A 15,779-nucleotide genomic window follows, 5' to 3' on the forward strand; every position below is an offset into this window, starting at 1 on the left:
CCAAAAAAGGCAGAGATTTCTCCGGAGTACTTCATCAAAGCAAAAGATCAACCAAGTTCAAACCAAAAAATTAGCCCTTTATGTGTGATATTACTCAAAACTCTAAAATCAGACAGACTAGGACAAGTAAGACTGGGGTCAGAAATAATGAAAAATTGTATTATTTTTACTAAGATATTTGGGAACAAAAAGTGGGTTCAGAATCCACTGTGGAAATTATCCAGCACTCTAGTTTTTTTTTTTTTTTTTTTTTTTTTTTTTTTTTTTTTTTTTTTTTTAATTCCTTGATTTTCCTTCTCTGGAGAAGTAATCACACATAAGTCAGAGTGCCAAGGAGAGATAACAGTACACATATTCTTCATCAGGACAAACTGAGACACAGGTGGATGACTAGGAGTTACAGAGCAAAGAAAGACAACTGTTTTTTTTTTTTTCAAATAAAAGTAATAATTATTTGTTTCTTTTTTAAAGGGAGAGCGGAAGACCTAGAAGTAAGAAAGAACCTCTACTGTTGAAAGAACCAAAATGAAGAGGAGCATTTGTGTGGGGCCAGCAGATGACAGGTTTGTATAGAAAAGGGAAAAATCAGTAAATGAGGGTAGAGATGTAAAAGACCACCTTGTGCAGGTCAGTATGAATCATGATGCAGAGTGTGTCTTTAGTTTTAAAAATTATACTTATCAGAGTAATACATATACCTAGTAAAAATCTGCATAGTACCAAAATATTTGTTAAAAATAGCACTTCATACACCGTATTTCTACCTCCTACGAGCAGTAATAATCAACCCGATCCACTGTTCTGGTATTAGCCTTATATGGCTAAATGACTTTTTAAAAATAGGCAGTTTTTCTTAATTATCAGTTCCTGGTAATATTCATTGATTTTCTGATGCAACATCAAGTTCCATTTTCTATTTTCCAATACAATTAATACAGCTTTAGCAATGTTTTGATTAAAATAATAGTTATGTCTACAAATATATTATTCAGATTAGATCAATATTATATTATGATTATATTTCTATTTATGTAAAGCTTTTTACTTTACTATAACCTATGATCACCATGGTATCTATCAATTTGCATATTTGCCTTTTTTCTATCACATCTTCCTATATTTTTTAAAATGTTCCAGCAGATCTGTCAAATGCCTAATATATTTTCCATACATTCCAACACATTGCTTTAAGTTTTCTTTTTGGGGGGGGGGTATTGTAAAATGTTCTCTTACGAACAATCATTCATTTCCCTGTTCTGATGTATTCAATACCATGTTTTCTGAGCCCCAGATATTCTTATTTTTGCATTATTCTTTTTACTAACAGCCTTATATTTTCATAAAGCATACATAATATAAATCATGTATTTTTACTCTCTGCAAAACTCATTAACCTATCCTCATACTTGATTGCTAATTTAGTTGAGTATAGGCTTTCAAGTCAGATATCAGTTGCTTCATAATTTGAAGGCCGTCGTTTGCCATTGTCTTTCAGTATTCATGTCCATAAGCAACCACAAGTTTGAGCCCCATTCTTTGAATGCATTTGTATGTATTTTGTTTGTTCAGTTTCTTTTTCTGGAAGATTTTAATATCTCTTCTTGAATATTCAAAATTTTCAGTCTTGAGTGTATATGTGTGTTTTCATTCATTGTATTGGTGACGTGCTGGGCTCAATATGGCGTCACAATTCTTTATCTCTGAAAACAAACCCTGATATGTTATTTATTTGATAAATTCCATTTCTCTGTTAGTTTGGTTCTTTTCTCTGAAGTGTTGTCACTTTAATCCCTTAGAGTGAAATTCTCATCTTTTAACATTTCATTCCCTATCTCCTTCTCTTTTTTACTTTTAAAATATTTCCTTCATTTTTATCACCAAACCTACTGAATTTTTAGTTTTTAATTTTCTGAAGCTCTTTCTTATTATTTTATTGATTGCTTGGAAACAATGTATTATTGTTTAAAGAATGCAATCTATTCCATAACTTTTGGAAGACATCATATAGCTTTGGGGTATTTGCTTTACTCTACCTTTTATCTCTCTATTTTTCTGTTCTCACACTTATATTTTCATAAATGTATAGTGATCATTAAAGTGATCATTAATTATCAACTGATGTTGGGCAGTATATATATATATATATATATATATATATATATATATATATGTGGTATAATAGAATATTTTACCACCTTTCCTTTAGGTGATGATTAACCTTCTCAGGGGGTGGAGACCCAATCACTATATGAAATTCTTTTCCCTAGAATTGATCAGTTTCTTCAAAGAAGAGTAATCTAACTTTCTACATGGGCAGTGGACATCTGCATGTCAGCATCTGGAAAACAGAGAGGTCAGTGTGTGACTTTTCACTGAGTTCTTCCATTTTCTGCCATGTAATTTATTCTTTCCTCTATCCTGGCTGCAGTTATGAGCCAGGAATCTTCCTGGTATTCTTTTTCCCACTGAAAATGGGAAGGAGAAATAAGGTGAATTATTTGGGGTACAGTGTTGACCTGGGGAGTTAAGCAATACACAAGTATCATATTTAGTTCTATATGCCATCCCTGCCTTTCACATTACCAGGTATTTCCATGTACCTCATGTACTGCCAGATGAATCGTCTAACTTCTTAAATGTAACCCTCGCTGTACATATATTTCAATTGTAACTTATGCCATCTGTGTCAATTTCCATGCCTCTATCTGTTTTAAATGTTTTTAAAATGTATTGGACTTCTCTATTTCCTTTTGAGTTAATACATTTATATTCACTCATTTGCATTTTAGAAAAAAGAAGATATACACATGTGGCCAAATTTACACATTTAACCAAAAACCCAAGAGCCTGGATTTCATCTTAATAGCATAATGTTTAATTGAATGGTTTTAAACGGTTGTTGACATGATCAGTCTACCAATAGACTGATAACTGTCTATTGGATCTTGCCATAAGGGATAATTAGTGAATTCTGCAAGATCATTTCAGTGAGGTTGTGAATATATAAAGCAGACAGCAGTGTGTTGTGCAATGAGCATAGGAGAGAAATTAGAGATGGCAACATACATAACCCTCTCAGGGTATTTTCTGGACCAATGATTGTAGACCTGGGATAAAATCATTCTAACCGAGATATGGATTAATGGTGGTGTCAACAAGAACAAAGGGAATGGAGTAAAGAGAAGCAAAGGGTTAACAAATATTTAGGAGATAAAATTAAAAGACTGTGATGATAAAGAGAGGTAAGAAAAAAGAGGAATTAAGGATGGCATTCAAGGTATAAGTTAAGGCAACCAGGAAGAGCAGAAAGGGGATCGATTTAGGGAAGAGGGTAAAAAATACGGTGGAGTTCTCTTCCAGCCATGTTGATTTTGAAATTTAATGGTCTCTTCCCAGTAGGTAGATTGAAGTATCTGAGACTCAGAGGAAACATCAGACCAAGGAAAATATGTGGTTATCTTCAAGCCATGAGAGAGGGAGATGCAGAGAGTACAAAGGAGAAGAGAAGGGGGATGGGATGAGATTCCAGATAACACAGCATTGAAAGGGATTTAAAAAAGGACAAAGACCCTGGGGTTAGAGCAATCAGAAAGTTGATGAGACATTGAGAATAGAGCAAAGAGAAGGGGCAACAATAAAGTAAATGCTATTAAATAGTCAAGCGAGATAAGAATTGACACTAGTTTACTGGATTATGAACAAAGATAATCAGTGAGCTTCCCAAGAGGATTTCTGTGGAAGGATGAAGACAGCAGTGTGTTAGGGAATGAACAGTGGGTCAGAAAGCAAAAAGGGCCAAAACTTATAAAGCCTTACCGACATTCAGATATCAAGAGACAATGATCTTCTTTGTATGGTATTCTGAAGACCACCCTGGTCAAGTAGGATAAGCCTACAGTATACCAATCATGGCTAGTGCCAGTATCAAGGAATGTTCTAGGCACAAATACAAAAATTGAAGTTCAAATAAAATTTTAAAATATATTTATTAACATTTATCATATAGAGTCATGCAATATGTGATCTTTTGTGACTAGCTTTTTACTTAAAATAATGTTTCCAAGATTCTTCTATGCTGTATCATTTATCAGTATTGGTCTTTCTTTTATACAGCTGAAAAATATTTCATTGTACAGATATATCACATTTTATTTATCCATTCAACAGTTGATGAACATTGGAGTTATTTCCAGTTTTTAGATAATTATGAATAACGCTGCTATCAACACTCACGTACAAGTTTGTGTGTGGACACATGTTTTTACTCTTGGGTATACATAGGAGTGGAATTTCTGGGTCACACGGTGTTTAACCTTTGGAGAAATTATCTATTTTCCAAAGTAGTTGCACAATTTTACATTCCACCAGCAATGTTTGAGGGTTCCACTTCTCCACACTTCCTTAAAATTCTTGTTCTATTACAGTTGTCCCATTCCCCCCCATTGTTATTGTTTTCTTTTTGATCATATATCAAAATTATTTTGAGGCTTAAAGATGTTAAGTCGGTGACTGAAGACATACAGCTAGTGACCACAAAGCTGAAATGTAACCATATGCCTTGTGCTAACTCAAAAATCAGCATGTTACTATAATCTGGCAAATGTATTTTATTGAAACAAAAGGGATGCTCACTATGGCAGCACATATTCTGAAATTAAAGGGAATTTATTTTATTTTAGGTCTTTGGAATCACAGAACGAATAGTCATGTTACTAATTGTCAAAAGCATTTTTTTCACTTATTTTAATTGTTTATAATATAATACTATACATCTATTTTTTATATTTCATAATTCCTGAAATAACCTAAATCTCAGTGGTTTTTCAATTTTTTAAAATAAATCTAAATTTAGTAGGAGCTGGCTGTTATTTGGAATTTTATTGTGTGATATAAACCATAATTTATATTAGGTTTTAAACAGAACGATTAAAGGTTTTAGCTTATATGTTGCTATAGTTTGTCCTAACCACCTAAGTGAAAAGTATAAGTTCTAGCATTCCATGTTCTTTCAATCTGTTTTACAAACAAAATCTGGCAGATAAAAGGCTCAAATCTTAACAGGTAATGACAATGTGTAAGATTAGCAGTAGCCAAGTGAATATGAGTCAAATTTTATCTAACATAAAATAATTACATATTCTATAAGTAATAAAAAATAAATCATCTATGGCCAACCCAAATCCTATTACTTTCAAAAAGTTTTTATACTTTCATTTCCATTTGATTGTAGGCTAATTGAACTGGTTGGTTTTATGCTGACGATTGACTTTTTAAATGAAATGGCCAATAGTGAAGTCAGTGCATTATACCACAGAATCCCGAAAGCAGCCTTCCATTGAATTTACTCAGACGAACTAATTGCTAAATTAGATGACCATTCAAAGTTATTGAATGCATTTCAAATACTTTCTTCTGAACTGAAAGAAAACAATGTATTTTGATCACTGATGCATTGCTAATACAAAATAAAAAGTGTCTGTCTTTCTGGAATATTAATATTGTAAAAGCCTGGGGACCTGTCAGTATTGTGCATTGATGAGAGGGGAGGAGTCAGGATGTCAAGGGGAATTCCCTGAACAAGAAAAGGAATCAGTAGACGTAAAGGAATTTCACAGAATCAGCTGCCACCCCAGGCTCCAATAGATCACAATTAACAATTGACCAATCAATTATGATTGACTGCTTCTGCATCACTGTTCTAAGCTATTAACAATAGAAAAAGATTGCCAGAATGTTTTATAGGAAGTGGTTTAAAGAAAAAAGCTTGAATAGTTTTCTGAATTCAGAAACTTTGAGATATTAATCTTTAAAAAAATGTTCTTGTATTTATAACTACTAACCTCATTCCTTTCTATGAGAGCCTCATTTCAGTCTATCATAGCTGTAAAGTTACTATTTATCATACTGGTATCCTAGGAATAGAAAGAGAGAAAAGAAATTCAATTTAGCAGTATTTTCCTACAAAAAATAAGTCTCTTATCTCTGTTTGAATCCAGTGAATTGTGATTGTTGAAATACATATTATAAAATATCTACATATTGTGGGTTTAAGTAAATGGTTATGATTATTACCTTTACACTCATTTAAAAATCAAATTAATTTTATACATGAAGACAGCTTTTTAGAGAAATTTTAGTCTTCCTATAAAAAAAGAACATTTCACAGAAATTGATAATATTCTTCGTGTATTAGAATTGTCAGGTTTGAGGAAGTAAATTGTTACTTAAATCTACCACTTTTAACACGTATTGGTTGTGCGCTAAAAGAATTACAGAAAATTTCTCTGATGTTTTTTATGTTTCGTATTGAAAGTAGGTAAAGTAATTTCTAAGCAGTGGGTCATTATTGTTTAAAATTGCTCAGAGGGTAGCCTTTTAAGTGCTGAGATATTTTTCTTTGAAAAATGATAGATGTCATGTAATGCTTAAAGACAAATTGCTGCATAACTGACTTTTTTTTTCTTCCGCCAACTTTGCCCTAAACAAGCTTCGTTGATATGAATAAAAGGTTTCAAAATTAGTTTAGTGGGAGAGAAAATCTGAACTAAAGTGGGCATACACTTCCTCAGTCAGATAAACTAAGAGTAACCAAGTTTAGTTTCCAATCTATTATCAAAGGACAATTCAATCTGATGCAAACATCTAAGGAAGTTCACGTTACCCTTTAGAAAAGTCCTCACTGGCTATTGGCTATCCCGGAAGTATTGTATCACAGGTAATTTTGAAAGGTACAAGCATTGCTCACGTGAAGCCCAGGCTTTGGAAGGTAGGACACCCCTGGGAAGTATCTCTCCCAAATGTCCATTTCCAGCTCTGTGGTCACCACTGAACTCTGGATGTTCCCTTGGGTGTCTAACGGGCAACTCAACTTTAACAGAAACGTAATTTCTAATCAGTGTCAATGAGCTAAACCCGGACCTGCTCCATGCCCAGGATATTTTTTCCTCACTGACAGTCATTCCACCAACCCTAGATAGCGTCCTTGTCCTCTCTTTCTATCACCTCAATTCCAATTGATCAATTTCTGATAACTCTACTTCCTATACTTATATAAATCTATCCACTTCTCATATTCTTCTCTCTTTCTATTCCAGGTCTAATCACCATGACCTTCTGCCTGCATAACTTTCTTCTACTCTTGTCCTTCAGGGTCCCTCTTCCATAGTGCTGTCAAAATTCTTTTTATAAAACATTAATTAACTTGTATCATCCTCTGCCCACAGTCTTTATGGCTTCCCATCCAATTTGGGATAAAAATCTAAACTCCCTATGAGAGCTCCTTCAATTCAGTTTATATTTGTCTCTCCCCTTCACTTTCTCTGTTCCAGCTGCACGGCTGTGTTTGTTCTCCAAATGCAATAAACCTATCTATGTCACAGGTCCTTTGAATTTATTATTTTCTCTGCCTCAAACACAGTTCTCCCAGTTTTTCCTATGATTCCTTTCTTCTTTTCCTATGATTCCTCATTCAGGGTCAACCCACACATACACCCCTGTAAGTGGCCTCCACTAGAACAGTCTCCATAAGTACCTTTCCCTACTTCACCCTATTTTGGTGTCTGTATATTCGTCAGCTTCATGTATTGTATGTTTGTTTACTTTTTCTTAGAACGCAACTCCATGCGAGCAGGGGTGGTCTGCTTTGTTTACATCTTTAACTTCTGTGCCTTATGAAAAGCCAGGCCCACCATGGGAACTCAATAAGTATTGGTTGAATATTTTGAATAAATTATTAGGACATTTAAAAGTGGCCTTTACAAAGAAAAATTCCTTTTAACTTGTTTGGTGATGCTAACTGCAAAGGTTACAGGTAGGAATGAAGTGAAGTTCAATGGCAGGTCGGAAGAAAAGTTATTTGGAACCAATGTCTGCTAAAAAGTATGACTGCCTTATTTCCAAATATGGTAAACATGAACAAGGGGAACACTTGCTTATCCCTGTGATGAGAGAGGGCATTCTCACAGTACACAGTCAACAACTGCACTTAATAGCGATCACAATAAAAAATAAACTTGTTTTTTACCCTGATCACACACTTACTCCCAATTAATAAATTCTCGCTTATAGAAGACAATTTTTCTGAACCTTTTCTGACCTGGCACTGTGGTGAGTCCTTTTAACTACACTTGGATACAATCAATACAAGAGCCACCCCTTCCAGGGGACACACATATTATCAGCAGTCAGAAGTCTGGTAAAATAAAAAAATTTCTATTCATCTCCAGAAGATCTGGCTTAGGGCAGAACATGTTCAAAGACATTGAAGGTACACATTTTAGTGACACCCATACAAAATGTGACTTTCTGCTATTTTCTATAAAACTCTAAATTTCAATCAGATCATCTTAGTAGACTTTAAAAAGATAAACCTTGAAGTCTGCATTTTTATCTGGTATTTTCTTGTGACCCTAGAATGAGACTTAAATGTGAATAATCGGAGATCTCCACACTAATATAAAGATAAAACAATGGGGCTCAATCGAACACAGGAGCTTTTAAAAAAAAGTGGGATTATTTCCCTCTGTCACCTTGAAAAAGAGGTGACTTTTAAACCTGTGCAACAAGAAAGAGATGTTACGCTCAATGGGGGACAATACCAGTGAGTCCTCTTCCTGACAGTTTTTATAAACCCTATACTTTGGATATTTACCTAATTCTTTGTGAATATGTTTTTTTATATCATACAATGTTCTTGATACAGCAGTTCCATCCTCACGACCTATAGCAGGGCTTTCCATCTGTGTTTGTCATGTAATATGTTCCATAAAAACAGTTGGCATGCACAACCACTTGACACATATATGTCTGTATTTCAAAACTAGATGTATGTGCTGTTGCACAGTTACACATTTCATACATGTTCCTATAACTAAAAGAAGCTAACAGAAAGAGACGGAATAAATATACACTGAAAGTTCTCTTTTCCCTTCCTGTCCCCCCATGGGTCAGCTGTGTACTCTCTGGGGAATGCTTGCCCCACTTTGGAGACCACTCAATGAGAGGAGCAATTCATATTCAGTTCTTTTGGTTTATGGTTAATTGTATATTACCATTTTCAAATAACTTTGATCTATAGACGCTATGGGGTGCCACCTAGACCAAGGCGATCCTTCCTTTCACTCAGACAATATGATTGGCTGCGGATGACTCAGGCAGAGCTGAGTTAGCATATCCCTACTACCTTCCACCCTAGTAGCCATCATCCAATGACTGGTCAATCGGGAGAATCAAGATCCACCTCCTTGTCTCAATTGCAGGCAACCTGAAAGGGCCCTGTCAGCTCCAGAGTTCCGACTGGGTTCACACGTGGCTTCTGTGACAGATACAGCCTGGCCCAGTTGCTGCCTTGCACAGTCATTCTTCCTCCAGTCCCTTACTGATTGCAAGGGTACTCTGGCGTAAGGCTCCTTACACAAACCTATGCCCCATGGTCCCTTTCCTGGGAACCCCAACAATGACACAGAAACATCAACACATACTTAGAAATCTAGTTTGCTCACATGTCAAGCTCCTAATAGATTGTTTATTGAGCCACTAGACATTCAAGAATTAATATAATATTCTAAGTTTTCCTGAACCCTCATTAAGTTCTCACTGAGTCAAAGTTCATTTCACCTGGATATCCTGTTTCTCTTATTAAGAAGGAGCGAGGTTCCAGAAATGTGGCAGGAAAACCTCCCCCTTCAGAGTGCCTGAGTGACCGTCACTGATGAACTCCCATCATTGCTTCTGAGGGCCTCAGTCATTCTGCCTCAGTCTCTGGTCCAGCCCCTACTATTCTCTCTGGCCCCTCCTTCCCCATCACTGCCGCTCCCGACCCAACCCCAAGGCTACTCACTTCCAAGAACCGCCTCAGCACTTGGCCCACTGGCGGAGTGAGGCACGTACTTGCTTCATCTCGGAAGTCTCTCTCTCTCTCTCTGAGGGAGTCAGTTTAATTCACCAGAGGCCGTGAGGTTTAACTCATTAATGGTCACGACACCATTTTTTTTCTTGCATTTTTCTCCATGTGAGTTACTTTTGGTTCTGTCTCCCAGGTGAGAACTCTATTTTCCTAAAGTAACGATAACAAAATAAGCAACGTAGCCATTACCGTTGCCACCTGGGAGGTAGAAATGTATAGTTTTGGAAACAGGCCCCCCTGGCCTGCTTACGTAACTTGCTCAGGATACGGAGACTCTCGTAGAACTAGAATCCTAAGAGCCAGTTAGTTCCACATCAACTTAAGTTTTGCAGAAAAATTATGGGAAGCATAACAATGGCTCTAGAATATTTTAGTATCAGTAAGAAGGCTGTACTATTTTTAAGTATAGTTTCTGACAAATAATCACATAATACTAAAAATAAATATCAGCTATTTCCTCAGGAAAAAATATGCACATATAAATGTTTACATAATGACCAAAACTAAAAAAAATAGCCTCTCTTACCTGAAACACCAATAAATGCAGAATGGAGGGGTAGTCTTTATAATCTATAACATAATATTTGTTTCTGATTGATAGAATAGTTCAATGAAATATTCTTTTGATAGATACTTGCATGCCTCATATGCCTTGTACTAAAACTAGCAATAAGAACTCATGTGACTAAATAACATTAAGTGAAAAAAGAAATATTTTATAAACAATTAGATTATGAGATAACATGGAAAGGTGATACAGAAAATAAACATAAGAAGTGTGTATTATTCATTTATGACAATTTTTGTTGAAAATGCAGCAAAAACCTTAATAGAGAGGCTTAGGTACTTACCTGGAAGGTGAATTTGGCATCTTCCATGCTCTGCTATGTGTTTTCTTTAATGCTCAATAGTTCTTGTGTCTAAAGCTTCTTATTGGGGATGAAGCTCATCCTGAAATTCTCATTATTTATTGATATGCAGAGGCTCTCGCTCTTTTTCACAGGTACACATTGCCCAACCATGGAAATAGTGCTGCACATTGACTTTCTATGAAAAATCACCCAACCAAATAGTTCCCAAACCCTAACTACAAGAAGTTATTCCAATACTCAGTTTTAGGCAGGATCATCAGAGAGCATTAACAAGTTTATCACATATAACAGAAAGCAGCCACTTATTACCAAGTACACCAATAAGAGAGGACCAGTGCTTACCTGAATAACATGCTTCAGTTTATCAATAATCTGATTTATCACAGGATCAGTTCCTTTGACTTTCACTTCCGGATTTCCAGATTGGGCTTTGATTCCACTTCCAACCACATGCTGAGTATAACTAGCAAAGGGAACAGTGAAAGATATACGACTTAGTAACCTGGTCAGAGTATTACATGCTATAACTATTTGAACAGATTTGAGTTACGAATTTCAGTCCTTTAAGAGTATACAACACTGCATGTTTTTTCTGGGAACAGAACCTGGAAGAATGGCAATGTTTTTTCTGGATGAGTGCTTGACATGAAATGGGAATTATTCTTATGTTATACTCTCAAAGGACTCAACCAAAAATTAATTGTATTTTTTAATACTATGTACTTACCAATATGCTAGAAAAAGCTAATATGCATCTCACCTTGTTACCAATTCTTACTGAATTACACATATGTCTTAATCTATATTATCTGGGTCAACATTTACTCATTTTACACAGTATATAGATAAGTCCCAATAAAATTTTTTTACATGTCATAAGTAAAAATCACAATTATGATAAGGAGGCAAATAAAACCTGCACAATATTTTGCAAATAAAGTATAATCTGCTTTCATCAAGATTTATCTATTGGTGTACAACTAGAGTCTAGTAACACATGTATGAAAAGGGTGATTTCACAGGCAGTGAAAGAAATGGTTAGTCACTACCTTTCCAAAATGGCAAACTTAATATTCATACAAATATTTAAACTCATCAGGTTAAGTGCCTCCTACAATATTCAAATCCCATAAAGTGACTGGGATTATAACAAGGTATAAGGATCATTTCTTGACCTCAAAATGCTAATTATCTATCTGGAGCACAATCCACCAATTAACTTGTCCATCCATGCTATGCCTTCATTCATGGCATTTTACTATATTTTTAAAATACCTACTAGATCCAAGCAATAGAATTGTCCTTATTTTCCTAACAGGATGGTGTAGTGTAAGGACAAATGCAATAGCTCAAGTGCAATACAAGAAACAACTAAGATGTTCAGTACGGCCAAGGGGACAGTGAGAAGGGACAGCACATGCCAAGTGACAGGTCAGAATCACACAGGGAGTAGACATCGAGCATATGGAAAAGTTCATTTGGACTAAGGCAGCTTGAGGAAAACTAAACAAGTTACAACTTGAGGTAGCCCTTAAAATATTATCGTAAGAATAGGTCTTAGACGGCATAGTTAGTGCGGACTCCAGGGCAAAGGAAGACATCCCATAAGGCAATGGTGGCAGATAAACAGCAGAGCAATATGAATGAAAAAGACAGGTGATACCAAGTGCTAACACAGATGGGGAGCAATTGGACCCCCTCTTTTTGTGGATGAAGTATAAACAGATCTAAACCATTATTTCATGTGTCTGCTAAAGCTGAACAAATCCTATGACCCTGAGTATATTCGTCGTCGTCGGCAGCCGTCCATCTCGAGAGACGATGGTGTAGCTTCTTAAGAGTCTATCTGCACCACCGAGAATGGCTGTGCAGTCCGACTCGGGAGTGACACGGTATCTGTCTCCTCCCGTGTTGAATCGACATCTTGCGATGACGCTGGAGTGTCCTCTCCAGTGAAGCTGAAGCTACAGAGCCTGGGCAGGGTGATATGGAGGGTCTGCTGTTGCCCATGCAGCAGACCCCCCCCTCTCTTCGCAGCTGAAGGGTCCAAGGGAAAGACGGAGTCAATACAGCTTGGCTTCAGGTGCGCTGCAGGAGTTGCCGGTGTTGACTACAACGTCAAACCGCCTTAGGGACTCCGGCTCCGGATTTTCTGTCGGGGTTTACTCCCTTAGCCTTTCCCCTGAAGAGGTATGCCGCAAGGCAGCGGAGGTTTTTTGGAGTCAGAGTTTTCCTTCTCTGATGTGCCCTGACTGGAAGATCGAACCAGCGACACTTAGCTCGCAGGCCGACGCTCAATCCACTGAGCCAAACCAGCCAGGGTAACCCTGAGTATATACTAAACAGGTATAAGAATGCTCAGAAAAGTATTATTCGTTAATAGCCCCAAACTGGACACAACCCAAATGCCCGCAAGCATTAGCACTGACAAATAACTGGCAGTACATCTATATCATGAAACGTTATGTAACAACGAGAATGAGTGAATCCCAACTCTACTAAAAATCGTATAAGCTAAATATTGAATGAAAGAGGCATGATAAGGACCATACTCTATTATTCCATTTATAAGAAGTTTAAAAACTAATCAATGATGTTTCAAATCACCCTACATGCTATACTAGGAGAGAGTATATAGAAGGTTAAAGGTGGTTTCTGGAATTCTAGTAATATGTTTCTTGGGTCCTAGTTATACAAAAGTGCTCATTATATGCTTCTAAAAATAAAAGACTGAACTGTACAGTTAAGATTTGCATACTTTATGGTATGCATGTATTTTTAACCTAAATAAAACATTAAAAACTTCTTGTGCTCTTTTTCTTAATATGCTCACAACACACAAATTTTCACTGGGCCATGTATAAATAAAAGATCCACATAAGTATTTTTAATATGGGCTAAATGGTTTCATCATTACTAAATGAGTAATTTGGGATCCTAGCTTGATATAAAAACTCACTCCCTGCAGACTTTAATTTGCATGCAAAACATATGGATTCTAAATAAAATAAAATAAAATTTTTCCTAACAAAGACTTTTTATTTAAGTTTTTCATTATGAAATTTTAATAAATCATTAATCACTCTTTTTGCTCCTAAATGTACAAGTAATGGATAAAACATTTCAAGGATCCCTACAGAGCTTTCTTGACTTGAAAAATTGCTCACATTTCAATGAGAAGGAGGGAACAAAACACGAAAAAAGAGAGAGGCAAATTTTTTTTTTAGACAAGTAATAGACCTACCATCTGTGCTTATTTCTTCTAAGCAGGCCTGGTAATGGATGATAGGAGTTTAATAGGAATACTCGCTCCCCAAGTACGACTCATTTTTCATTAACGTGGAAAAAAAGGCGAGCGCTGATATATTTACATTCTATAAAAATGTTGTAAAATGATGATTAACAAGATTCCAGTTCTCTTTGTGCTCAACATATGAAATATGAAAAAGAAGTGGTAATAAATAATCGACACACAATATGCCACTAGAAAGTCATTTCTCCTGACTTTGCCAACATGACTTGTTTGAGAGTCATGCGTATCCCCTCTTGGCTGATACTAAATACACTTTATTTAGAACGTGATAGAATTTGTTTCAGAGTCACAGCGGAAGTGTGTTAATCTGATATGCATTTATACAAGTCCAGGTGAAAAATAATCTCTGAAATCCAACCCTAGAGTTCACTACAAATCATTACAAGTGGTCTGTCTTGGAAGTCTTAGGTAACTTCACCGGGACAGGATATAAGAACGCAATAATGATAAGAGGAAACCACCTGATCATGGCTTTCTCTTTTCACCATTATTGCCATCTTTGTTAGAGGTCAAAGATGAGACTGAGGACCAGGTTGTTGGTGGTGATAGTAGTAGATGTTTTGTTTTTGCATTTATTACTTGGATTAGGTGACCATATATTGAAATTTCTATTTCCAGAGTTTTGAGTCTCCTACTTTCCAGGAGGAAAACACTGGAGTGTTTTTGGCTCTGGTAGAAATGTGTTTGTCTCACGTTAAAAGGAAGTCCGAGCAGTATAACCTGTGTGTTGATCGGTGATCCTCTTCTTCGAGGACATGGTTTCCTGTGAAACCATTTCTGGGCCTCCCTATGCAGTTCTGGTAGCAAAGGTGCAAGTGACTCCTAGAGAATAGTGTTTGGTAAGTTCCTCAAACACCTGGGGGACACCAGATGCCACTGCTAAATGTTGCTCTGTGTTCATGCAGCGCCTATATGGCAATCTTTCTCTTCAGGGCAAGTCTTAATCTTTGAAATCTCAGAAAAGAAAGAAGTCATATGACTGATTTTATGAGCCAGGGTTATGGGAATAAGCTTTCATGGTGGGTAAGAGCCTTACAGAGTATTTAAAAAATGAAGACATCTATAAAATCAATTTTAAATGATTAACCATTTTGTGGTTGCACTATCTCAGTTCAATCATTGAGTCACAAGCTATTTTTAAGCTAATCTTCACCATTTCTTTGGCTTTACAATTATAGGAAAATAATGTTTAAATTAGAGAACTATGTTTCTAAGTTTACATTATGAAGTGAAAATAAACATAATTAATTAGATACCTTATTATCATCTTTATTATTATTATTTACTTTAATTTCTTCTAAGGATATCATATTTTGTGACATCTTATAGGTAACACCAATTAACATTATTTTAATAAGGTAATGTCATATTTTATGCAGCAAACAATAAGATCACTATAATAAGTCAAATAAGAACATGTTAGAAAGAGATAGATAACATGAGCTTATGAAAGAATGGCAGTAATCAATCTTCATCCTAACTCTTTAATTGGCAAGGCATGTATTTTTGGGTGTTAGTTTAACCAGGTGAATCACAGGTAACCTATTCCATGACATTAAGATAAATGCCTTAATTACAGCAAAAGTCTCTCTTTACAGTTTTCATGTTTTTGAATTAAAAGTTCAAAGGAAGTGGTAATAAACCTCTGGTTTACTTTATAATGATCCTCATTCAATTCACAGCAACTATG

General features: G+C 35.8%; 1 protein-coding gene across 1 annotated transcript in view; it reads right to left on the reverse strand.

The window, feature by feature from the left end:
* Nucleotides 1-15,779, reverse strand: part of GPC5 (glypican 5) — a 1,053,876-nt gene that overhangs the window by 680,651 nt on the left and 357,446 nt on the right. Inside the window, exon 6 of the mRNA XM_090258267.1 lies at nucleotides 11,119-11,239. Within this exon, the coding sequence (XP_090114393.1) occupies nucleotides 11,119-11,239 (121 nt within the window). The remainder of the gene's footprint in view (nucleotides 1-11,118; nucleotides 11,240-15,779) is intronic.

This window comes from Furipterus horrens, unplaced genomic scaffold, assembly GCF_987537825.1.
Source record: "Furipterus horrens unplaced genomic scaffold, mFurHor1.1.pri manual_scaffold_12, whole genome shotgun sequence".
NCBI lineage: Eukaryota > Metazoa > Chordata > Mammalia > Chiroptera > Furipteridae > Furipterus > Furipterus horrens.